Below are 26,030 nucleotides of genomic sequence, written 5' to 3' on the forward strand. Positions count from 1 at the left end.
CCATTTGTGGTCCTCAGCATTTAACTGTTTTCAAAATGAGTTCCATAGCATCTTCCAACAATGGCCAGTTAGGCTCTGTCTACATACACACACACACACACACACACACACACACACACACACACCATTGTGAAATCATTTGCTTGATTTATTTCAGTGAGTTGCAGTTATTCTTGTTGATGTTCAGATGTTCCCTTTGGACAGTGAAATATTCTGTTTTGGAAACCTACTTAAAACATACCTTTTTTGCAAATGTCATTTTTACTTAGAAGAGCTTTGCCTAAATATTCCTTTTCCTCTTTTTATATTAACCTGTGAACCATCTGTATATTTGCAAATACTCAAAGAAAAACGAAATGTTTCTTCTTATGATTGATTTATGTAGAGTATGGTACAGATCAAGTTTACTTCAGAGACTTGTTTTGCATTTGGGCCCTTTAGTCTCTCTATTCCTTTGCCAAGGGCTGCATTCCCAACCTTAGTCAGCTGCCTGGCAAATGCATGCCTTCAGTCACCAGGACAACCAGACAATAGAGTGTCAGTCCAAATCAGTCACTATCCTTGAGCCTTAGATGGAGCCAAACAATGGATGAGTGGTGTTCATGTTAGAGGTGGTAGGTACCCTGTATTGACGATATCCCTAAACCATCGATAATCCACAAACAGTTCTTTGTATCAAAACAAGTAAATAAAACTCCCCCCCCTGCCCCATTTTTACGGCTGCACTTGCAACATATGGAAGTTCCTGGGCTAGGGGTCAAATTGGAGCTGCAGGTGCAGCCTGTGCCACAGCCACTGCAACACCAGATCTGAGCCACATCTGCAACCTGGCCACAGCTTGTGGCAATGCCAGATCCTTAATTCACTGAACAAGACCAGGGATGGAACCAAAACATTGGTGGGAATTTTCTCCCCTTTTTTAAGAGAATGGTTCCTAAGTTCATCCAAAGATCAAAGAAGTAAAGCTAGCTGGGAAGAATTTGTAAAATAAGGAGTTAAATGAGATCAGCTAGTAGATACTAGGTATATCTCTGTGTTTATACAAGGTAAACTTGAAGTGATTAATTAACACAGTCTTAAACTGGTATAAGAATAGGCCCAGATCTGTAGACTAGATTCTGAGATATACCATAATCTTTATGTATATTAAATATGTACATGAAATTATTATAAAGTAAATGAAGTTCAGCAGTACGTTGTGGAAGGGATTGGTCATTTTAGTGACATGGTATGCCAAAATAAATTTTGGAAAAAATTTAAAATTTAGAAGCCATAAAAATATAGAAAATAGTTTCAGAGTATTTCCCTACAAGATACTTATTAATCTTAAAGGGAAAAATAGTGACTTTACTATGGCAAAATATGACCTATGTCATTTTAACATGATTAAAGTTAACATCACCAGGAATGGAACAAATTGCCTTCATGTGCCTCTTGATATGATACACTGAGAAGGATGCAGTATCACTTTTATGTGGTATTCCTTCTGAAATGCATAACATTTAATTATGAGGGACCCTAAATTAGGGAACATATTATAAAATAACTAGCCTGTACTCTTCAAAGATGTTAAGGTCATTAAAGACAAAACAGACTAAGAAACTGTTCCCAATTAGAAGAGACTAAGGTGGCAGGACAGTTATGGATGCTGTACCGGGAGAACTTTTTCCATTTGCCTTAAAGGGTGCTATTAAGATAATTGGTTAGTCTGTGAATCAGATAATAATAGTATAAAGTGTTAATTTCCTGATTTTGATAATTGTGTTATGGTTATAGAAAAGAATGTCCTTATTTTTTAGAGATACACATTGAGGGGTAAAGGTTCATCTCTCTAAATTAAATGGTTCCAAAATTTTTTTTGGAGGTTGGTAAAGCAAATGTTAATTTTAGAGACTCTGAGTAAACAGTATGTGGGACATCTTTTCACTACAGTTGCAACTTTTTTGTAAAACAGGTTATTTCATAACTAAAAAACAGGTAAAACTAAATGATAGTGTTTAAGGATATATGCATTTGGGGGTAAATGTTCAAAAAACACAAAGGAGTGATTACTGTAAAAATTAATAGAAAATAGTTGACCACATATTTAGCATTTAAATGCATGAGGACTTTTTAGGCTAAAAACAATGGGAAAAAAATTACAAAAGTGAAAATTGATAAATTTAATTAGCTAAAACATGGACATTTGTTAAAGACATAACATACCTGGGGAGTTCCCGACAGGGCTCAGTGGTTAATGAATCTGACTAGGAACCATGAGGTTGCGGGTTCAATCCCTGGCCTTGCTCAGTGGGTTGAGGATCTGGCGTAGCCATGAGCTGTGGTGTAGGTCGCTGTGGCTGTGGTGTAGGCCGGTCTACAGCTCTGATTAGACCCCTAGCCTAGGAACCTCCATATGCCGCGGGTGTGACCCTAGAAAAGACAAAAAAAAAAAAAAAAAAAAAAGACAACATACCAAATTAAAAGTCAGATCAGTTGTTTTGTTACACATACAGGGGACAGAATTGTCTTAGGGCAATTGATAATCTTTATCCAAACCACTGTCACTTTTGCTAATATAATGAATCTTACATTTATAAGGGTCTTTATAATATACAAAGCATATTAATGATTAAATGTGTTTAGGAGGTGAGGGGTACTTAACAAGCCGATGTTCTTTACTGAAGGAAGAAAGGGGGAAAGCGCCCTTTCCTGGGAAAACCACAAAACGAACACACACACACACAGACACACACACACACACACACACACACACACACACACACACAGAAAACAGCTAAATTGGACCAGGAGTTGGATGCCTAACCCCCAGGGGCTAGTAGCTAATCAGACCTTCATCTTTTACAAAAGTGTGTTAAGGTTCATGGAGGCTGGACTAAAAAGATGAATAACTTAACCAGAAAGGCGGTATGTAGTTGGGCCATGTGCAACCTTAACAAGTAAACAACCAAAAAATTGTATTAAGATAAGCAGGATCGGGGATTAGACACAGTATGAGAAGCAAAAGTGATAACCTTTTTGCAGGGGGCAGGGCTTAGGAAATAGGTAATCAGACTGCCTAGGGTCCCAGATGGATTCCTGTTTGCAACCGAAGTTCCCATAAAGTTTTTAAGTGTTAAGCCATAGTACACACATAAACCTGTTTTATATAATCTAGTGTGGCTGGGTTTTGGTTCTTTACAACCTACCTGGAATGCAGTCCTGTCTGACAGTAGAGACATTAAAGGAAATAAAGCATGGGAGTGTGCTGTGAGTTGTGTATACTGACTTGGTAAGTCTTCACCGTAGGTGTCTGTATTAGAGCTGGTTTCCTTCACCACCCACAGTTAAGTTTTATTGCTATTTCCACTTCATTTAATTTCTCTCTAGTGTCCTAAATATATGCTTCTTTTATTTTTTCTATTTCTTCATAATTATCAGTTATTTTGGAAAACAAGTGTTAAATACCTATTAACTTTTCCTTAAAACTTAAACTCTGTTACTTTTCTCCTTTATGCTCAAGTGAATGGGTCTTTATAAGAAACTGGGAGTTCCCGTCGTGGTGCAGTGGTTAACGAATCCGACTAGGAACCATGAGGTCGCAGGTTCGGTCCCTGGCCTTGCTCAGTGGGTTAAGGATCCCGCGTTGCTGTGGCTGTGGCGTAGGCCGGTGGCTACGGCTCCGATTAGACCTCTAGCCTGGGAATCTCCATATGCCGCGGGAGCGGCCCAAGAAATGGCAAAAAGACAAAAAAAAAAAAAAAAAGAAACTGGCCCTTAGGTAGTCCTCACTTTGAGAAATTTCTTTCTTTCTCCAGGGAAAAGCTTTCATTTGTGTTCATCTCTTTTCTTTCATTTTATGTTCATTCCCCATGCACTTATAACATATCTCTAAAACAGGTTTTTAATTATTACCCTGTTTAAGTCGTTACTGTTCTTAGATTCATCCTATCATAGTAACTCCACTTTGTAGATAAGTCAGGAGTTGGCAAACTTATTCTGTAAAGGGACAGATAGTAATTGTTAGGCTTTTGAATCATTCGTTCTTTGTTGCAATTGCCCAGCAAAGCAGCACTAGACAGTAGATAAACAAATGAACATGGCTGTGTTCCAGTGAAACTTCAGCTATAAACATAGGCCATCAGCCAGATTTAATCTAGAAGGTGTAATTTGCCAACCGCTAGCCTAAATATTATATGAGAATTTGGGTCAGTGAATTTACTTTTTCATAAGTTGATGAGCTAAATGTTCTAGGTCAGCATGTGTATTTTAAATAGAACAGAAGGGGGGAAAAAGAAAATTTCTACCGTACGTGTATTTCAGGTCTGTTAGGAAGTGGCTTTTACTCATGCACCAGATAGTTTTTTTGTGTCGGGCAGTCACTGAGAATACAGATATTGGCGAATCAGAAGATTCTTGCCATGTGAAATTTACATTTAAAAGTTTTGCCTTACAGGGCCACTAAAATAAATAATATGTTGTGTTAATGTGTACCTGAGTTTTGGTTTGGGAATGTTGCCCTTTTGGATTGGATGGTCAGGAAGGACTTCATGAAGGGGCCTCTGTGGTTGGAGAGAGTGAAAGTAAGATGAATTTGGAGAGCCCATGGGTCCTCAGGAATTTTAGTGGTGATTCTTATGCTAAGAAAGCCATTATAAGGTAGTTTGTGCTTAAATTAAAGAAAGACAACAGCAGACCAGAATTAAGTAAATTGAATTTGGTACCATAAGTCTGATATTCCCTCATATACCCATTTATGTGTCTGGTTCACAAACAAAACTGTAACATGTCATCTCTACCCATATCTGTTTGCCTGATGCAACACTGTTTCCTTACTATTCCTTTTATATGTGAGTGATTGAGAATTGGTGTGGATGTTCCCTATTTTTGGTGTTCATAATTGAGTTTGTTAAATTGCTTGCACTGCCTATATTTATTATTCTGATTAGGTGCAGTTCTGGATAGCTTTCTAGCGCTAGATAGCCCTTCTAGCTCTAGTTTTTTACCCTGTTCTCTCTCCAGGCACCTTGTTTGTCTGGATATTCAAATGAACTCTTGCTTCCTGGCTTCTGGTGGGGTTCAGCTGATGGAGAACATTGTTAGCAAAATCAAAGGAAGGAAGGAGGGAAAGGTTAGGATATTTACTTTCCTAACTTTTTTTTAGCTGCATTAAATAGAAGTTCCTGGCCCAGGACTCTAACCTGAGCCACAGTAGTGACAGTGCCAAATCCTTAACCAATCGGTCACCAGGGAACTCCTCTTAACTTCTTTCATGTGGGATTTCTGTAGCCTGGCAGCCTCCTTTCATTGGAAGTCAAAGCTTCCATCTAGTAGCCCTCTTTGTTTTAAGGTTGCTGGCCATTCCCTCTTCCTCCCACCTTTACTGCCATGGGGTGGTGGAAGGCCCTGCTGTTTCTAACTCTGGCACCCCATGTTCTCCCTTGCGATTTCCTTATAGCCTGCTGTGAGTTAAACAGTCTCTATTAAACTTCCCAAATTACCCAAGTTGAGTGTGCAATCTGTTTCCTAAGGCAACCCTGACTGATAAATATTCTTTAAAATATTTTAGATTCTGTCAGTGGTTATTGCGGTTGCAGTTCTAAAGTGAGTTAACACTAACATAAGGAAAAAGATTATTCTTCAATTTCATGAATTTATTGTTGGTTGATATGTTTGTTTTTAATTCCTCTGTAAGGTCTGGTTTTGAGTTCATCAGTCTTTTTACCAAACACGTAATATGGCACAACCCATTATTTTAAGCATTGTTTGGAATTCAAAAGTAAGACACATGCTCAGTAATTCTAATATAAGGCAGTTTTTAGTGAGTTTCATGGGAGAGGTATAATGAGCCATAGAAGCTGAGAGAGAGAGGCTGTTCCCTTAAGACCACTTTGATTCTGTCTGCAGCAGGAATGAAGAGGGACCCACAGTTTTTGTTCATTATGTATACCTATTCTGAGAAGCATATGTTAACTCATTTAACCTTTCCAACTTCCCATTGAAGCAGGGTCTGTTACTAAACAGAGTTGAAATTCAAACTAAGGCAGTCTGGTTCCCTAGTCCAGGCTCATGACCGCCATACCTTTATTACTATGTAACTGGTTATTCACCTCCCCAAAGAGATCATCAAAACTAATTCTGTTGTGTGTGCAGCCTTTTCAGATGATGGCTTTTAGGTATCCTTCTTGCTCCTCAGTGATGTTTCTAGACCCCAGCCCCATGTTCCTCTTGTTAGTAGAATTTATGACTTGTTCTGTCGTCTTGTTGCAGTTGTACCAGTCTTCACCCCCTCATCCATTATAGAGTTTAGCACTTTACATAATCAATGTCTTTTTTTTTTCCCATTAGTGTTAATCATTTCTGCCAATCCCAATGTCCTTAGGTAATTCAGCCTCCTGAATTCCTTGACTTCTTATTTCCAGTAATCCTTTATCAATAAGTATATACTTCTCAGATTTCAAGTTTAAGCATCCTGTTCTCTGACCTGGTTTGTTCCTCTAATTTCTGCTTTTCCTTTTCCTGCTTCTCTCTTCCCAGTTTGTTCCTCTAATTTCTAACTGCAGCAGTTTTGGAACATCCATTAAGACTCCAGTCTTCTGATGCTAAATTTCTTGGTCTTGCATTATCCTTATCATGTTTTCATTTTTCTTAAACTAGCTTTGATTTCATGGTCTGTTGTTATAACACTCCTTTTTAAGTCCTATTGTATTTTACCAGATTAAAGTCAACACTCTACTTACTTTGTACCTAAAAACCCAGATGAGACTGGAGGAAGACACAATTGTTTTGATTAATTTCACTTTATGTATGTATGTATGTATGTATGTCTTTTTAGGGCTGCATCCGGGGCATATGGAAGTTCCCAGGCTAGGGGTCAAGCTGGAGCTATAGCTGCCTGCCTACACCACAGCTCACGGCAATGCCAAATCCTTAACCCACTGAGCAAGGTCAGGGGTCAAACCGAGTCCTCACGGATACTAGTCAGGTTCATTACTGCTAAGCCACAACAGGAGCTCCTTTGATTAGTTTCACTTTAAATACTCATGATCATAATACCTTAGTGCTGTTGCATTTTTTGTTGATTCCCATTTTCATCTTTCCATTTTCCTTCAACTCTGGAAAACCATTCTTTTTCAGTTGATGGTGTTTATTATTTTACTAAAGAAACAAAACCGAAAACAAAACAAACATGGGAAAAAAGAGAACTTTATACTTTGCTGTCATCATATCTGCAAACCTGAAAGAGCGATTTCAGTACATTGGTGGGAGCAAAAGCCAGCTTTTCAGGGACTAAAATGTGAATGGATCACAAAGAGATTAGAGACCGTGGCATTTTCCCAGATGTATCTTTGGAATACTGTCTTTGTTAAATGTATCTTGCCCAGTAACAGGTTTAGTGGCTAAGTATATTTGAGAAATGCTGAAAACTATATATAGTATTTAAATGGAAAGGCAGTTTCCATCTGCTGGCCTAGATTTTACTAAAGCACTGGTTTTTCAGACTTTAGACTATTTCACAATCACCTGAAGGGCTTGCTAAAACAGATTGCTGGGTACCACCTCCAGAGGTTCTGATTTCACAGGTCTTTGGTAACTCCTAAAAAGTTTGCATTTACACAGGATTTTAGGGGACACTGATTTTGCCAGTCCAGCAGGAGATTGGAGGGATCCACTTGAGTAAGAATTTTACTGCCAAGAACGGAAGGTATACTTAGAATTTTTGAGCAGTATAGAAAATAGCATTGCGGGGTAGCATAGCCAGAAGTAAGAGCTGACTAACAACAACCTGGAACATTGGATAGTGAGATAGCATGAATTTGTAGTGGACCCAAGAACTAGTTTTAATGATTTTCCCTAGCAGTTTGGCCTGTCAGGGAGAAGGAACAGAGCAATCTGTAGACAGTACAGAATTTTGAGTGACTTCTATAGGCTGCTAATGTCAGATATCTATAAAATTTACCATCAAGCACTCCGTCTTTGCTTTGTATTACCCTGAGTATTAAGATAGTAACTTTATGATCCATCTTCTACCCATCACTTTTTTGTTAGTGTACTTATTATTTACCTTTCATTAGTTGTTTTTAGTTGAAAAACTATAAATTAATAGGGGTTTTGGAATGCAAAGACTAAGTGTTATAAAGTGACATTCTGTTGATTACAGCTAATAATTCTTTAACTTTGAGCAAATGCCTCTTGTTTTGTCCCTTGGGAATTTTTAAAATAAAGGAATTAGAAACTTCCAGTTCTCCCTTTAAGAAATGCAGTTGTACAGTTGTAAAGCCACACAATCTTTCAGATTTACATTTTGGAAGAATCAGTAATTTCTGCCTGAATTAGTAGTTTCTGTCTTATGTGGGTTTTTTGTTTGTTTTTTTTTTTTTTTGTCTTTTTGTCTTTTTGTCTGTTGTTGTTGTTGTTGCTATTTCTTGGGCCGCTCCCGCGGCATATGGAGGTTCCCAGGCCAGGGGTTGAATCGGAGCTGTAGCCACCGGCCTACGCCAGAGCCACAGCAACTCGGGATCCGAGCCGCATCTGCAACCTACACCACAGCTCATGGCAACGCCAGATCGTTAACCCACTGAGCAAGGGCAGGGACCGAACCCGCAACCTCATGGTTCCTAGTCGGATTCGTTAACCACTGCGCCACGACGGGAACTCCTGTTTTTTTTTTTTTAAGGTAGCTAAACATTTATTGGAGAAGCTGGCCCTCTACAGGGTTTATATAGTATTTCTGACAGTAAGTTGCATTGTCATTCCTGAGTGTCTCTACTCCTTGGGCTTTGGCAGTGAAATGTTTTTATAATGAGATTGTGCCTTCACCTAGGCCCAGCTTTTTGTCAGCTGTACTGCCTTAATGACTTTATAGTATTTGTACTGAGCCTAGAGTAGGAAGGAACAATAAGAAATGTTATTTTGAACCATATTTGGGTTACATGATGGGTGAAGAAAAGAGTGAATCCTTTATTCCTGTCCTTGTGTTCCCTTATTCAGTTCAGTGAGCAGGTAAGGAGGATGCTGCTTTTTCCTTCTCTGATTTCTCAGATCTTTGTCAGCCTTTTGAAGTTAGATACTGTGTTCTTTTCACAGTGTTACACTTGGTTATTCTTTAAAGTAATGTAATTTTGGAAACTTGTGGACTTTTTTTTTATAGCTTTTTTGAGGACTAATTATAGTAACTTGTATATATTTATTTATTTATTTATTTGTCTTTCGACATGTATATATTTAAAGTGTACAATTTGATAAGTTTTGACATATGTGAAACCATCATCACAGTAACAAGATAACATGCATTTTTGTCACCCCCAAGGGTTTTTTGGTGATCTTTTAAAATATGTCCCCTGCTCTGTTTTCCATCACTATAGATGTTTACATTTTCTAAAATTTTAAATTAATGGAATCACGTATAGGTGTACTGTGTATGGGGGGGCCGTCTGACATCTCTCAATCAGTGTAATTAGCTTGAGGTAATTCACATAGTTGCTTGTATCAGTACTTTGTTCCTTTTTATTGCTAAATAGCATCCTACTTGGATATTCCAAATAATCCATTCACCTATTAGTGGACATTTGGATTGTTTCCAGTTTGTAGTTATTGTCAATAAAGGTGCTGTGAACATTTGTGTACAAATCTGAGTATAGACATGTGCTTTTATTTATTTATTTATTTTTGAGTAAATACTTCGAAGTGGTTGGCTAGGTCTTATGGTAGGTATATGTTTAACTTTTAAGAAATTGATGGAGTTCCTTGGTGGCTTAGTGGTTAAGGATCTAGTGTTGTCACTGCTGTGGCTTGTGTCTAATGCCTGGCTTAGGAACTTCCACGTGCTGTAGGGTGGCAAAAAAAAAAAAAGAATAAGCAGGAGAAAAAAAGAAACTTCCAGCTATTTTCCAAACTGGTTGTACCATTTTACATTAAAATGTATGTGTGTGTGTGTGTGTGTGTGTATTCATTTATTTGGCCACAGCAGTGACAACACTGAATCCCTCAACCTCAAGGCCCCTGATAACTCTGCATTTTACATTATTGGGAGTTGTAGTTGTTTCACATTCTTACCATCATATGATATGTTCAGTCTTTTTATTTTTGACCATTTTAGTGGTATGCATGGCTGTCTATGTAGTGGGGTCTCAGTGTTTTGATTTGCATTTTCTACATGACTAATGATGTTCAGGTGCTTATTTGTCATCTGTTTATTTTTGGTGAATATCTGTTTACATTTTCTGCCTATTCTTTAAGAATATATATTACTTTTTAGTCTTTTTTTACAATTGAGTTTTAAGAATTCAAGTTCTTTTATTTTTTTGTCAGTTGGTGGCTTGCCTTTTCATTTTTTCTTTTAAGTTTTTTGAAGAGCAGCAGGTTTTAATTTTGATGAAACCCACTTTATCAGTTTTTTTATAGTTCTCTTTATGCTTCTTGTCCTACTTGAGTTCCACATCATTTTACTTCTTCGATTTTACTAAAAAGTTAAATATCTCAGGTTCTCATTTTTTTAGCCTTTAGGAGGAAAGGCATAGACAACTATAAAGCTAGAGTTGTAGCTGCCATGTATTTTTGTTATTGTTATACTAGAAAATTGTTTATGATTCTGGTACTTTTTATTTGTTCTTTTGTTTGATTTTTCTAAATCTGTGAAGGATCCAGGAACTCGCTACTGGTCTAATACCTCTGTTTTACGGGGTGAGGAAACTAAGGTTCATTAAGGTTACATGATTTTGCCAGTGGTTTAGAGTTTGTGATTATTCCAAGACCAAAGAGTCCCAGGTCCCCGCAAATCCTATTTCACTGTTTGTTTCCCTATGAAGTGCTATTCTTTGTGATGCTTTTGATAAGATTTTACTGTATACTATAACATACTAAAATAAACCTAGTTCCTTCATGTGTTACTTCTTGCTCACTGTGATAAATGACCTCATTGAAAGCTGTATTATTAAAATTAAGTAGGTCAGCTTTTTGAAAGAGTCTTAATTTTCCTTTAACATATCATTAAGATGTTGAATTTAACACTTTTGTTCTTTTAATTCTTTCCAAAGGTCTGTAAACAGATTTGGCTAGGATTATTTGATGATAGATCTTCAGCAATTCCAGACTTCAGGGATCCACAAAAAGTGAAAGAATTCCTACAAGAAAAATATGAAAAGAAAAGATGGTGAGTGAATAGTTTCTGTTTAGAGCAAAGGCACCCCCAAATCACATCCATTATGGTCAAGATTAGTATGACTGGAAGGAAGGAAGGGAGGAAGGAAGGAAGGAAGGAGATAGGTAAGTAGGTCATAAGGATATAGGCAGATACTCATTACACTTGGGCTTTTTATTAGATTTGGTTTCCAAAAACCTTTACTTCTACTTTATCTTCACTCATCTGTGTCTAGCAACACAGGCCTGTTTCTTATCACCAGGCCATCTACCCTTTTTGAGAAGTTAGGGATTCTTCCTTCTAAACCATGTCTATCCCTTTTAGCTTCTCTAGACATTTTAGTCTTTAAAAAAAACCTCCTTTCTCAAAATCTTCCTTTCCTTAGCAAGTGTGTATTTAGTATCTTTTTTTATGGTATCTTTTATGTAGTAGGCATTACGCAAAAGCACTTGTATAGCAGTCTATTTAATTCATTGCTCATTGTGGTCATTCTTTGCTCAAGATATCCCTCACTGCCCACCCAAGAAATCATTTTACTACCTGGTCAAGAAGGAGGTTGTGTTTGTACTTTAATCTGTCCGATGTTATTATTATTATTATTTTTTTTGGTCTTTTTTGTCATTTTAGGGCCACACCCTTAGCTTATGAAGGTTCCCAGGCTAGGGGTCCAGATGGAGCTACAGCTGCTGGCCTACACCAGAGCCACAGCAACTCAGTATCCCAGCCGCATCTGCAACCTACACCACAGCTCACAGCAACGCCAGATCCTTAACCCACTGGGTGAGGCCAGGGATCGAACCCAAAACCTCATGGTTCCTAGTCAGATTCATTTCTGGTGCGCCACGATGGGAACTCCCAATGTTAAATTTTTAAAAAGAAATTAAAACACATTGGACATATGGCTGATAAGCCTTTTAAAGCAGAGCAGGAGATATTTGTCGAACTACTAGTGTTCACCTCCTTTGAGCTCTTCATTTTTAGCTGTATGAGCACAATTTAAGTCAGTTTACTAAGACTCATTGGTGATGAATTTTTGGTTGTTTATCAGTATCCAATAGTATATATTTCCCTCTTAGAGGGTAATGAAGATGAAAAAGTGAATCACAAATAGAATAGATAATAAGGAAGTAAATGGCTTATTTTAACGCAGAGAATAATATCTTCAAGAGCCTGTTTTGTTTGAGGGAATCCTTACTATGACTTATGAGTGAGAGCTCTACTTTCATTAGGTAAGCATATTAGAAGTGGCTCCGATTTGTGTGTTCCATGAACTTTGTATTCTTACTGTTCCCTAGAGGAAGCTACTTTTTGCCAGAGCTGGTATATTCAGTGTTACTAGAAACATGAGGTGTGAATATAGAAGAAAACATACCAGTAAGATTTTAGTTCAAAAAAGAAAAAAAACTTAGAAGGTGGGGCAATAGTTAAAATTACATGGTGCCGTAAATGAGACTCTCAAAATGAAATGTGTAATTATTGTCATTTTAGTTCCTAATATACTAGACCTCTGTCTTTGATAGCCCTGGCTTAATTTTTTGGTTTTTTTCAACAATTTTACTTTTATTAACTCAGAGTTAATTTGAATAGGACTTAGCTGGGATTTCAAATAGTTTTAGCTTTAACTAGCAAGAGAAAAGTGTGTGTAAAAATAATAGTTGATAGAATTAAAACCAGGAAACACTCCCACAGTAGTTGTAATAATAATGATAGTGATTAAAATTATTCATTCAGACCATAACCAAATAATTTTAAACCTCAAATAATCATAATTAGTGTTATCTTTTCTGTCCCGAGAAACAGGTAGTAATAACAAGAACAGTACAAATACAAACCTCAGTTGGTGGGAGGGGGAAAGGGAGTGACCAGCATTCAGGTGGGCTGGGACCTGTGATTTTAAATTCATGCCCCCACACACCTATGATGTGTAACCAGAGAGTGGTACAGTGGGTTTTTAACGTGGCGTAAGCACTATACAAATGCGGTCTCCCTGAATATCCTCACTATAGGCAACTGTGCTGAAAACATTGAGAATGTTGCTGTCATCTGAAGGATTTTGAAATTGTTCTTTTGACTAATTTTCAAACTCATTTCCTATGCTGTACAAGCCTAGCTTTTTTACTTTTAGTTATAAGGAAGCCTTTGAGCCAAAGACTATTATCTGGTTTTATCCTTTAGTAAGACTTGGCTGTACTCAGAAATTGACTTGATCACTGACAGGCCAAATTACGAGAAAGTGCTAAACTTCCTGTTTTCATCTCTCCCATGTCCTGGAAAAAACAAAGCAGTTTCATTGTTTGTGATTATTATATAATTTAATAATAGCCAACACCTGTGCCAGAAAACAATTCTAAGTACTTTATAAATGGTAACTTGTCTATGCCTCACAGCAACCAAACTTCAGTTTTTTAGATGAAAATTGGAGGCATGGAGACAAGTAGTTTGCCCTAGCTTTCAGAGCTATTGAGTGGTGCAGCTGAGATTTGAACTCTGATTCTGGAACAGAGTTTTTCTGCTTCTCCCACCTACATGACATGGAGGCTGGGGAGGAGGGTAGATAAGACAAAACCCAGAAAAACAGAGAGCAGAGGCTCTCGTATAATCCCAGCTCTGAAGATTAGCATTGCCAGTATTTTGCCACTATAGTTCTCTCTTTCCTTCCTTTACTCCCTTCATCTCATGAATCCTTTTACAACTGGAATCAAACCTGAAAGACCTGTAAGGCATCCTACCATGTCAAGACAGAATAGCTGTGTAGCATTGTACAGACATTAGCATCATCCTTTTAAGTATTTTTCTCCTGGCGGATTTTGGTTTGTTGCCCAGTGTCTTGAAATCTTAAAGAGTTCTGTGGTAACATACATGTTCATTTATCTGTGTACACTTGTACAGTTATTTCCTAAGGATAAGTTACTTGCAATGGTACTTCTGGGGTACAGAGTGTACATATTTCTGTGCTTTTAATAGATAGCAACAAAATTTGTAAAGTTTATCCTCAGGTCAAATGAAATAATTTTTACTTCATTATAAGTATTTTCATTTCTCTATCTCTCTTAGTGAATTGCTTCTGTGCATTTAAAAATTGGGTTTTTGATATTATTCTTACAGGTGTGTAACAGGCCTTAATATTTTAGGCCATTAACTGTAGTATAAGTGTTTTTCCTTTCTTTTGCTGTTTTCAAATGTTACTTGTGATTTTATGATACTTTAGTTTTTAAAAACTAGAGTTATAAACTATTTATCATCATGATTAAAAGTCTTTCTTTTTAGGGCCACACCTGCGGCATATAGAAGTTCCCAGGCTAGGGGTTGATTAGGAGCTACAGCTTCTGGCCTACACCACAGCCACAGCAGCACGGGATCTGAGCCGTGTCTGTGATCTACACCACAGCTCATGGCAATGACAGATCCTTAGCCCACTGAGTGAGGCCAGAGATCAAACCCACATCCTCGCGGATACTAATCGGGTTCGTGACCGATTGAGCCACAACAGGAACTCTCCTCGGTTTTTTGTCTATTTTTTTTTTTTTTAAACAGTTGTTTAATATATTGTATTTATTGTCTTAGAAAAACTACAAGTAAATAATTGAAACATTTTGTGGTTGGTCTTTATTACCCTTTTTCTGAATATTTCAATTAAGCTATCAATGCTAAGAAAGTTTTAAAATAAGATTAATATTGAAAGTCTTGTACAAAATTAGAATTAAGTTTATCATTTTAAGCTTATCATTAAGCTTGCTATCCCCTACATCTTTCTTAGTTAACTGCTTGTTCAACTTTTCATGTGTTTTAGGTATGTCCCACCAGAACAAGCCAAAGTGGTGGCATCAGTTCATGCATCTATTTCAGGGTCCTCTGCCAGTAGCACAAGCAGCACACCTGAGGTCAAACCACTGAAGTCTCTTTTAGGAGATTCAGCACCAGCACTGCACTTAAATAAGGGCACACCTACTCAGGTGAGTAGTCTTTAAGTCTTTGTAGAGGCTTCAGCTTGAGGAAGAATACCAAGAATTTGAAAATGGCAATACAGTACATAGCACATACCAGTAGCATTTTGTTCTAATGGTTTATAAGACATTAAAGTATTTTCGATGAAGTGGTTGGATTATGTATGTTTTTGCTCTATTTGCTATTGCAAATACGAGTTTCTTTGTAAAGGTGTACAGGAGCATTGTTATAGCTACCTATTACACAGCATATAATGGTAAACCATGAATCTGTGGTGACCCTCCAAGTGTTAACAGTACAGCCTCTGTGACATACGTTTACAGGAAAGGATTTCTCAAGCAGTAGAATTTCCCCCATCCTCATTATGAAGCATGGTTATCATTGAAATGCAGGTGTCTGAAAAACTGAATAGACTGAAGTCGTTTTAGAAATCGGTTTCTCGAGTTATGCTTCTGCACTTCATGACAGTCACCTGAGCTGTGCCAAATCTGTGTGGCATTATAACATCTGTCCTGTGCAAGAATGCTTCTGAGGCATCGTACTGTTTGAATTAAATTCCACCCTTTTTAATAATGCATATACTAGAGCATCTCAATGAATTGTTCTATTTTCACTGTCTTAGAAGGAAGTCTGTCTTGTGTCATGAGCTGTAACAACTGTTATATCTCATTGCTTTTGACTCTATACTTAAAACTGCAGGATAATTTGAGAGTAGATGTTGAAAATTTGTGCTTTTCAAAAAATATCGAAGTACTCAAAACTACAAATATAATATTATGTAGTATTTAAACTGTATCTTAAGCTTGGTGAGTTGGAAATAAGTGTTATAAAAATTAAGCAGATCTGACTGGAAGCTCTTTATAGTTAATATGTGATTTATAGTCCCCTGTCGTAGGTCGCTCTCAAGGGCAGCAGCAGGAAAAGAAGCAGTTTGACCTTTTAAGTGATCTTGGCTCAGACATTTTTGCTGCTCCAGCACCTCAGTCAACGGCTACAGCCAATTTTGCTAACTTTGCACATTTCAACAGTCATGCAGGTAAGTGTTTTTCCTCACAGCTTTTGCCAGAGATGTGTATATAGCACCAAGAGACATCATTCATTTTTAAACTTTCAAGTATCAGTAAAAGCAAGTTCTGTTGAGAATGTTTGGTCCCCTATAGCTGTTGATGTGTAATTTGTAATCATTTAACTCTGGTGCTTTTTAATCACAAAATGGATTAATTTAATGTCAGATGTTGACATGACCTCTTTCCAAAGAAAAATGAGAAAAGATTTTTTGATGTATTTTTTATCCTTTTATTATGAAACATTGTAAATATTCAAAAGTGGATAATATAAACTTCATAGCACTCATTGCTCATGGTTAATTTGGTTTCAGATAGCATTCTACTCCTTTCCTCCTCTCATGTTATTTTGAAGCAAGTTTTATACATATTATAGTTTAGCCTTAAATTTTTTATATACATAAAACAGAAGGATTTTTGTCAGACAACCATGGAAGTATTTTATTACTCAGTAAATAATACTAGTAATCAATAGGTTTCAATTTTTTAGTTCAAACATACACATAATTTTTTAAAATCTGATGTGGTTTTTTTGTTTCATTTGGGCTTTTTGTTTGGTTTGGTTTTTGTGTTTTTTGTATGTTTTTTTTTTCCCCCACACCTGTAGCATATGGAAGTTCCTGGGCCAGGGATCAAACCTGCACCACAGCAGTGGCCTGAGCCACTGTGACAATGCCAGATCCTTAAACTGCTATACCACAAGAGAACTCCTAAATCAGATTTTAAATAAGGTTTCACATTGTGATTTTGAGATAGGTCTCAGTGTAAGTCCCTTCTCCATTCCTTTTTCTACTCTGTAATTCATTTATTGGAGAAACCAGGTTATTTGTCCTGTAGCTTTCAGCAGTCTGAATGTATTGACTGTACCACTGTGGGACCCTTTAACAGATTCCTTTCTTCCCCTCTATTTTCTGTAAATTGCTAGGTGAATGTAGAGACTTGATTAGTTACAGATTCCTTTTTGGTTTTTTTTAAATAAGGGGAGATGGTATAGGGGCAAGCCTGCTACTCACAGCTTAAGAGACACATAACATCGATTGCCTTTTTTTTTGTGGTGACAGTTGTTGATACTATGCCTGAATCCATCAGGCAAAGTGGTGATATTCTAAAGTTGTCATTCCTTCATTCATCTGCTGAAATACTCCTTTTAAAAAACTTTGATTAGAAGTTCCCTTGTAGCTCAGCAGGTTGAGGATCCAACATTATCACTGCTGTGGCTCTGGTTATATATGTGACGCAGTTTCAGACCCTGGCCTGGGAACTTTTGCATTTCATGGGTACAGCAAAAACATTTTTTTTTTTTTTTTTTTTTTTTGGTTAACCAGTGGTGGTACAGTTAGTATAGGAAAATCAGTATATGATTGATTCTAATCAATCAGTTGATACCTTAGCATTTTTTAATGGTGACCTGATTTTTCTTTAGCTTTATTATGAATTCATAGATTTAAACATTTGATGCATCTCAAATATATTGTCGCTATTATCTTTATTAATGCTCAAATTATCCCATCTTTGGAGAAATAATATCTTCAGGTTGGCTCCTGAAGATATAACTCCTTTTTTATTCTCAGGTTTAAAGTGTATGTTTCAAAGCATTTAATGAACTTCACTAGAAATTAGAAATTCCAGAGTTTTCTTTTGTTAATGAACATACAAGCCTTACAGAGTTACGTAGGGTAATATTTAAAAATTGATTAGTGAAGTGGTATAAATGTAGTCATTTGTGCCTCTTCAACTGTAACAGTAACAGTCTTAACAGACAGTGAAACAGCATAATGTAATGAAAAGAAATGGGCTTCAGAGTGAGCTGAGCTCAAAGGGTGATTTTGTTCCTTATTGTCTATTTTAGAAGATACCATGTAAACAGTCTAGAAGCATACACTGTATTTATGTGTGGAATCTATTTTGGATGCGTATGTCATAGAAAGTTTACTCATCTCCATTTGTGAGTTATTGAATATGCATTAAATCAAATGTAGAATACTAATATAAAAATTTTGGTCACTTTGAAGCAGTTTTATTTGATAATTTGAAACTTTGCTTTATATTTTTTGCATGTATATATTTCACTTTTTTATGAGCATAACAGAATCCAGTACTTACAGAATTGATTTCCTGTGTGTATTTTGGGACTTATTTTACCTTCTTTTACTCACTTGTGAAATTATGATGCTATCCCTTTTTTTCTTTATTTTCAATTTGATGTCCTGGCTTATAGTTGGATAATAATAGTATAAAGTATATCATGTATATATATACCCAAAAATGTGCTGTTTGAGGTAGTTTGGAAAATTGTAGAAAAGCTGCTTTTCAGCCACGTTTCTTTCTGTCCAGCATTAAAGGAACTTTTTGTTGTAAGTACTAATAAAAGCATTTTCTAAGGGTATGCTGCAGAAGGAATTTACGGTGTAATTTGTGTGTGTGTGTGTGTGTGTGTGTTTGCTTTGAAAAAGGACGTTATGTTGAAGATTTCGTTCAGGAAAGCTTATACTGAGAAGGGTAAGAAATCAGGAAGTGTAAGTTGTTGGGGCTCTGGTAGGTCTTCCATCTTCTTTCACCAGATGAGCAGCCCAAGTCCAGAAAGAGACTGACGACTCTTTTGCCTTCATCCTCCAGGTGGGAAGCCAGTTCCCTCACTGAGCAGACAGTAGCCTCAGCTCTCTGTTCCTATACCTCTTACTTTTTGAATGGTGGCCAGGAGTTGGAAGAATAAATGAATAGAGAGTGTGAGCCTTGTGTATTTTATGAATTTTCTGCATTTATCTTAATTTTAGATTTATTGAATATAATTTGAAATGGTGGATAAGAAACTGCTGAGCTGTTTTGTAAATTCTCAACCTATTTCATGTTTCCTTTCTATTTGTTTTATTTGATTTGTTTGTTTTCGTCTTTAAAGCAATTTGTGAATATTCACAGGTCAGGGAATTAATGTTACACTTTTCTTTTTCTTTCTTTCTTTTTTTTTTTTTTTTGTCTTTTTAGGGCCACACCTGCGGCATATGGAGGTTCCCAGGCTAGGGATTGAATCGGAGCTGTAGCCACTGGCCTACACCACAGCCACAGCCACAGCAACACCAGATCTGAGCCTCATCTGCGACCTGTACCACAGCTCACGGCAATGCCAGATCCTTAACCCACTAATCGAGGCCAGGGATTGAACCTTTGTCCTCATGGATACTAGTCAGATTCATTTCTGCTGAGCCACGTTGGGAACTCCTGTTACACTTTTCTTTGTGGTCTTATGGGCCAAAAATAGACAAGTCACTGCAACTCCATAGACTAATTTTGTAACATGATTACCCTCATACTTTCAATAACTCCCTTAAAATGCTTTTTGAAAATAATTGTCATTAATTATAGAAAATATTTAAAAAAGAAACAACTATGGAGTTCCCTGGTGTCCTAACGGTTAAGGATTTGGCATCATCACTGCTGTGGCTAAGGTTTGATCCTTGGCCCAGGAACTTCTGTGTGCCATGGGTGTGGCCAAAACAAAACAAAAAACCTATGATTTTATCAGATCGATAGAAGATAATAGATCTTAATTATTTTGTCTCTTTTCCACAAATGGTGGAATTAGTAGAACAGATGAGTCTGTAAGGCAGTAGTTTAATAACCTTGTAAATTAGGTCAGATTGCTTGAGAGTATAGGCAATCTGTTGTTTTTAGCCTATCGTTCTATAGTTTTTTAGCCTAAAGTTCTTTCGTATTTGCAAATGACTATTTAGATCACTCATTTCTTATTACTTCATTTGACCCAGGAGAATAAAGTATGTGTGGATATTTCAAGAACAAGCTAATAAAATTACTTATTTATTTTCCCTTCGAGTGTAGTTGTTGCCATCTTTTACATTTTACTTTAAGTAGTTTTTAAGTATAAATCAGTATCATGGTTCAGTCTGAAATGTCTTCTTCCAGAGCCTTTGCAAGCACTTTGAATTTTTATCTTTCTATATATTTTTCACATATATAGAGTCATTAATAACTGAGTTCTTGTCCTGAAATTGTCATTTAAAAATATATATGGTGAAAATTTTTTCCTGAACAGATTGATGTGACAAATGGAACCTTTAAGAGTAAATGACAGTTATTCAGATATGCCAATCAGGTTCTCATTGTTTATAGAGAAACCTGTTCTTTTGCAGATAGCTTAATAGCTTAAAAGCCAGAAGTCTTTAACCCTTCTTCATTTGAACATTCTGACTGGAATGGTGTGTGTGTGGATGTGTGTGTCATGGTGGGGTCATTATTGTGTTCAGGAAAGTCATCTACAGAAACATGCATGCATTTAGAAACATAATTTACTACAGAATGTAATAATTATTATGTCTGTCAATAAACATATCCAAAAACCTATGAAATGTAAAGTATAATTAACTTTTGACAAACCTTATACCAGGGACGTCGAACTCAAGTTCCTTGCCAACAAGTTAGCACAGATGAGTAGCGGAATGCGTTGTGGGAGGAACTGTGTTGCCCCAGTCAAAGGGGGATGTTCTATAATCCCATTTACCGTATGGAAATAGAGGCTCAGGATTACTAAGTATATTGATTTTCTTTTAAGAGAAGCAAGAAATCTTGTTACGTAATGTAAAGTGCTCCTTTTTTTTTTTTTCTTTCTTTTTTCTTTTTGGCCACACCCTTGCCATGTGGAAGTTCCCAGACAAGGGATTGAACCCATGCCACAGCAGCAACCCAAGCTGCCACTGTGACAATGCCAGATCCTTAACCCGCTGTGCCATAGGAGAACTCCTAAAATATCCTTTTTTAAAAAATGTTAGGATCGATTAAAATAATCTAAAATGTTGTATAGGTGAAACACTGTGTTTGTTAGCTGAATTATGAGGGTTTTAAGTTTCCATCCTCTGGTCTCTCTCTTTTTTTTTTTTTTTTTAAACTTTCTCTTGAGTATCTGTTTTGCACCAAAGAGTAAAGAGAGCTCTCAGCAAGATTCAGGCTCATTAACTTGATGCCTTAAATTCTAAACTGAGTTGACTCCTTTATACTTTTTGAAATAAAATTATTTAAAAAGCATCTATTTTGTAACATTCTTTTTAGTTTGGATTTCTTTGTGTAGAGATTGCTTGAGGTTCCAGATAATATTGTTTATTAAATTTATTAGTGTTTAATTTCCAAAGTTCTATATATCAGAGTTTCACTCCACAACTTATAAATTTCAAAAGTTACCATAACAGTTTTTGAAAACTGAGTAGTTCAGTGTCTATAAGTAAAAACTGATGGAAATGTTAAAAAACCCTGTCTTGCTATAATAAATAGGTATTTGATTCATATATTTGGTCCCTTGGTTGGAAAATAGACCTGACTTAAAAAGATGGATTGCATTGAACTTATTTTTTCCCCTGATGATGTTCGAAGCATGTTAAATGTAAATTTTTCCCATATGATGTTCTAAGTAAAATTTAAATACAGTGTATGCATCATTATTGTTATAGACTACGTAGTCATGTAGGTTTCAGGTTATAAGCCATAAACTAGCTTAGGGACCCAATTCCTATTTCTGCAAGGGACAGAGGGATGTATTTCATTAAAAGCACAGCTGAAGTGTTCAAAGAAATTGGAAACTTGCCTTTTGGAATATAACCCACTTTAAATTTGAGAACTTCTTATGCCATATTCTCTGTTTGGTTTATAGTTGTATTATCTATTTTCTTTTGGATCTTAAACTTATTTTGTCTTTTGGTAGAGTTTTCTTCTCTGTGGCTTAGTAATTCAAAGCTCTTAAATAATTTATTCCCGTTGTGTTCACACATTGTAGAATCATTGTGTTGGATTTGCAAGTAGAGACCATCTAGTGTATCTTCTCATTTTGTTAGTGAGGACACTGGTAGAGGCAGAACAATTGAGGGACTCGAAGGGTTTACAGTTACACAGTTAAGATGGAGTTCTCTGATTATTAAATGGATTCCCTTTTCACTAAACTGTACTTGCTTACTGGAGTTCTCAGCAATGCTAAATAGTAACTGTGTTTAAAATTTACTTATTATTTAAAGTGGTATAGATATTTCTTTCAAAATGTTTTTCAAGAAATCAGTTTTTAGGGGTTCCCATCATGACTCAGTGGTTAACAAATCCAACTAGGAGCCATGAGGTTTTGGGTTCTATCCCTCGCCTTGCTCAGGGGGTTGAGGATCTGGAGTAGCCGTGAGCTGTGGTGTAGGTCACAGACATGGTTTGGATCCTGCATTGCTGCATCTCTGGCGTAGGCCGGCAGCTACAGCTCTGATTAGACCCCTAGCCTGGGAACCTCCGCATGCTGCTGGTGCAGCCCTAGAAAAGGCAAAAAGACCAAAAAAAAAAAAAAAGAAATTAATTTTTAAATTTATTATTTATCTATTAGTACTTCTTCCATTGTTTATTTTGGGGGAAGTAAAATTTCTGCCTGTAAAGAAAATGAATTTTATTATGTTAAGTAAAAAATAGACAAAATATTGCAGGGAGACTAGAAAATAAAGAATTTATATTGTTAGCCAATAAGGAGATTTTTAATTTTTTTGTTAACCGATAAGCATGTTTTGTATAGTGTTGGAGAGCTAGGATAGTGCGTTTTAAAGAACAAAGTGTGAGCAGTGATGCTTGGGGCAGTACTCACACACCAGAAGTGGTAGGTGTAAAGACTCAAGGGCACAGACATGGTGAAAGGGGATCTCCTCTCCCCCTAATTTCATACCCATTCAGATGTGTATAAAGCAGCAGTTACATGAAACCTGTATGTTTCCCTGATTGTCCTTTTAGAATAATGCTTTACTTTGTAAATGGAAAATTTTTTTGCTTAGTGCCTTGTGGTTTGTTTACAAGTAGAATACATATTCCTTGAAAAAGCTTGGCGAACTCAGGCAAACAAAGAAGGAAATGTTACTACCTGAAATCTCACTAATTCATTTTAACTAAAAAGTAGATTTTCTGTGTATATAATACCGTGTTTATTGAAATTAACAGATGAAAATGTATCTGGAATTTACTACTCTAGTTATTTTATTTACTTTGCTATAAGGATTTTTCAATAGGACTAAGTATTCTTCTACATGATTTTTTTAAATGGCTATATTATATTCCATCATATGATATTCCATATATATTTAGGTGATCCCTCATTGCTGGCCATCTGAATTTCTAATTTTTTCATTATTATAAAAAACACGTTTGTTTATCTATTAGATTCAGTCATGCTCATTGCAGGATTATCTCTCTACAAAAACTATCTAGAAGTAGAATGGCCTGCAGAGTGGCTGACTCACTTTGTTGGTGACGTATAACCTTTCTCAGTCTTTTGGACATGCTCTTGTTACTACTGAGCATTAATTTACCTGCATACAGCCACTTCTTATTCTTATCTGACCTTATAGTTTATAAAAATTTTACTCCAGCATCTGTTTTGGCCTTAAAAAATCTTTTGACTATTTTATTTTACTTACATATTTTAAGTTTATGGAAGCCTAGAATTTTGCTCTTAGGTTGGTGGCCAATCGGGAAATGCCAGTTGGCCTTTTTTGCTGGACATGAGGTACCTTTACACTATTACTAGGTTTTATTATTTTTTAAGTTTGAAATGGCAGGCTGGAATTCCAGTTGTGGCTCAGTGGTAACAAACCCAACTAATGTCCATGAGGATGCGGGTTTGATCCCTGGCCTTGCTCAGTGGATTAAAGATCTGGTGTTGCTGTGAGCTGGGGTGTAGGTTGCAAACGTGCCATGGATCCCTCATTGCTGTGGCTGAGGCGTAGGCCAGCAGCTGCAGCTCCAATTTAGTCTCTAGTCTGGGAACCTCCATCTGCTGCAAGTGCAGCCCTAAAAAAGCAAAATAAATAATAAAATGGCAGGCTTCTAATAAAATTTGAGTATCTTCAGTTTGTTCGGTGACCATGTCCTCCTTGTTATACACCCAAGTTTTCTTTCTTTTTTTAAAATATGCTATGGTGTGACAGTTGTAAACCTTAAAAGCAACCCAAAAAGAACATTCATGTAATTAAGCTGTCTTTGCATCATTATTTTAGATTCACATATCTAAGAAATCACTCATCACCATTTCAGATGAATTCCCCAAATGTATCTTACGTCCTGCATCTCTGTCTTCTTTATTATAACTCAAGTATTTAGTTAGTGCTTTCAGTTTCCTTTATTTATTTATTTATTTATTTAGTCTTTCTTTTAGGGCTGCACCTGTGGCATATGGAGGTTCAAAACCCAGGCTATGGGTCTAATCGGAGCTGTAGCTGCCGGCCTACACCACAGCCATGGCAACACCAGATCTGAGCCACATCTGCGACCTACACCACAGCTCACGGCAATGCCAGATCCCCAACCCACTGAGCAAGGCCAGGGATCGAACCGGCAACCTCATGGTTCCTGGTTGGATTCGTTTCTGTTGCGCCACCATGGGAACTCCCAGTTTCATTTAATAGAATCACTTGATAATGCTATTCCTGAGGTCACTCAAAGGCTATTGTGTACAAATTTATCATTGTACAGAGTATTTTGGAAATTTCTGGATACCCTTTATTAAACTGCGTGAAATTGGGTGAAATAAACATTGGTAGAATTTACAGTCTGATTTCTAAATAAAGTTGTGAGACATAGAAACTGCCATAAAATTCTTAAATTCATTTATCATATTTTCCATTTGTAATTTCATATTCATTAACATATATTGTTCATTGCCATTTACAGCTCAGAATTCTGCAAATGCAGATTTTGCAAACTTTGATGCATTTGGACAGTCTAGTGGTTCGAGTAATTTTGGAGGTTTCCCCACAGCAAGTCACTCTTCTTTTCAGCCCCAAACTACAGGTAGAGCTTCTCCAGCATTATGTTTAAATGTTTACTTTAAAAAATAAAATAAAACTCTTTAGATGTAGTTTTAGAAAACTTCTCTAAACTTAAATTCTATGATTATCTGGTTTTAAAATAGTTCTATCTTACAAAGCTCTGGGGAAACCTGAAATCTTTATATTTTTCTTTGTTCATTTGTTTTTTTCTGAGTGCTGGTATTTGTCTAATTCACATGTGTTCTCCCTTTCCTACACATGAATCTTCCTTAAATTTCTTATGCACAGAACCATTAAAGTACTAAAAGTTTTATAGGTTCACATAATACATTATGATTTAGGCTCTGAATGAAGGAAGCGCATTGATTGCTTCCTTTAATCTAAAAATGTAAGGAATTTTCAGGGCAATAAGCTTCAGAAAGTAAATATTATTAGTCCAGTAGATTATTTAACAATCACTTTAATAAACTTGAAAATAGTTCTCTGTGCAGGAATTGGTCTTTAAACATTGAGTACTCTCTCATAAACTGTACTGTTTCCGGAAACTCATTGAACCCTTGTTTAAATCTTTGCTAGTTACTTTTCTTTCAACTTTTAACTCTGTGTATTGTCTTAAAGCTTTTTCTTTCAATTTCTTTTTTTTTCTTTAAATTTCACCATTTACATAATTTCTGGCTGTCCAGCATTTAGAATGCTTTCATCTAGCTGCAGTTTTGGTGAATTTACTTCAGCTTTTCCTCTCCAGGCTACCAACAGTAAGTTCTGTTGTCAAGTAGGCATATTTTATTAATTTATATGTTTTATACTGTATTTCATAGGTTTTTCAGTTATAGAATGTTAATCCTCTTTAAACGATAATCCTTCATAAATTCTCATTTTTACTCTCTCTTTACTATTGCTAAACTCAGATTTAGAGAACGTAATAGCATATAATAGTTAATAATTCAGTTTTTTAGTATATAAGAGTTAATTCAGTTTTTTAATAAACTTCAAATAAAATTTTCATACAACTTTTGAAAATTTAGTATCTACTTTGTTTACCATCTCCTTTTAAGCAGATCACAACCTTTTAAATACAAACGTAACTTAGTTTTAATTGAAAACAAAGTTTTAATTGAG

At 36.2% G+C, this 26,030-nt stretch overlaps 1 protein-coding gene across 23 annotated transcripts in view; it reads left to right on the forward strand.

The window, feature by feature from the left end:
* AGFG1 (ArfGAP with FG repeats 1) overlaps nt 1-26,030 on the forward strand; it is a 77,979-nt gene that overhangs the window by 33,989 nt on the left and 17,960 nt on the right. For 9 of the 23 annotated variants that reach the window (XM_021075860.2, XM_021075863.2, XM_021075862.2 and 6 more), the window contains exons 3-7: nt 11,016-11,131; nt 14,910-15,072; nt 15,947-16,100; nt 24,814-24,933; nt 25,595-25,666. In XM_021075860.2, the coding sequence (XP_020931519.1) occupies nt 11,016-11,131; nt 14,910-15,072; nt 15,947-16,100; nt 24,814-24,933; nt 25,595-25,666 (625 nt within the window). The remainder of the gene's footprint in view (nt 1-11,015; nt 11,132-14,909; nt 15,073-15,946; nt 16,101-24,813; nt 24,934-25,594; nt 25,667-26,030) is intronic. The other 14 variants (XM_021075867.2, XM_084999063.1, XM_021075868.2 and 11 more) reach the window with 2 other exon arrangements.

This window comes from Sus scrofa, chromosome 15, assembly GCF_054392235.1.
Source record: "Sus scrofa isolate SSC_HxYL_T2T_F1_AM1 chromosome 15, Sscrofa_HxYL_maternal_Yorkshire_Landrace_v2.0, whole genome shotgun sequence".
In the NCBI taxonomy this organism is placed as follows: domain Eukaryota; kingdom Metazoa; phylum Chordata; class Mammalia; order Artiodactyla; family Suidae; genus Sus; species Sus scrofa.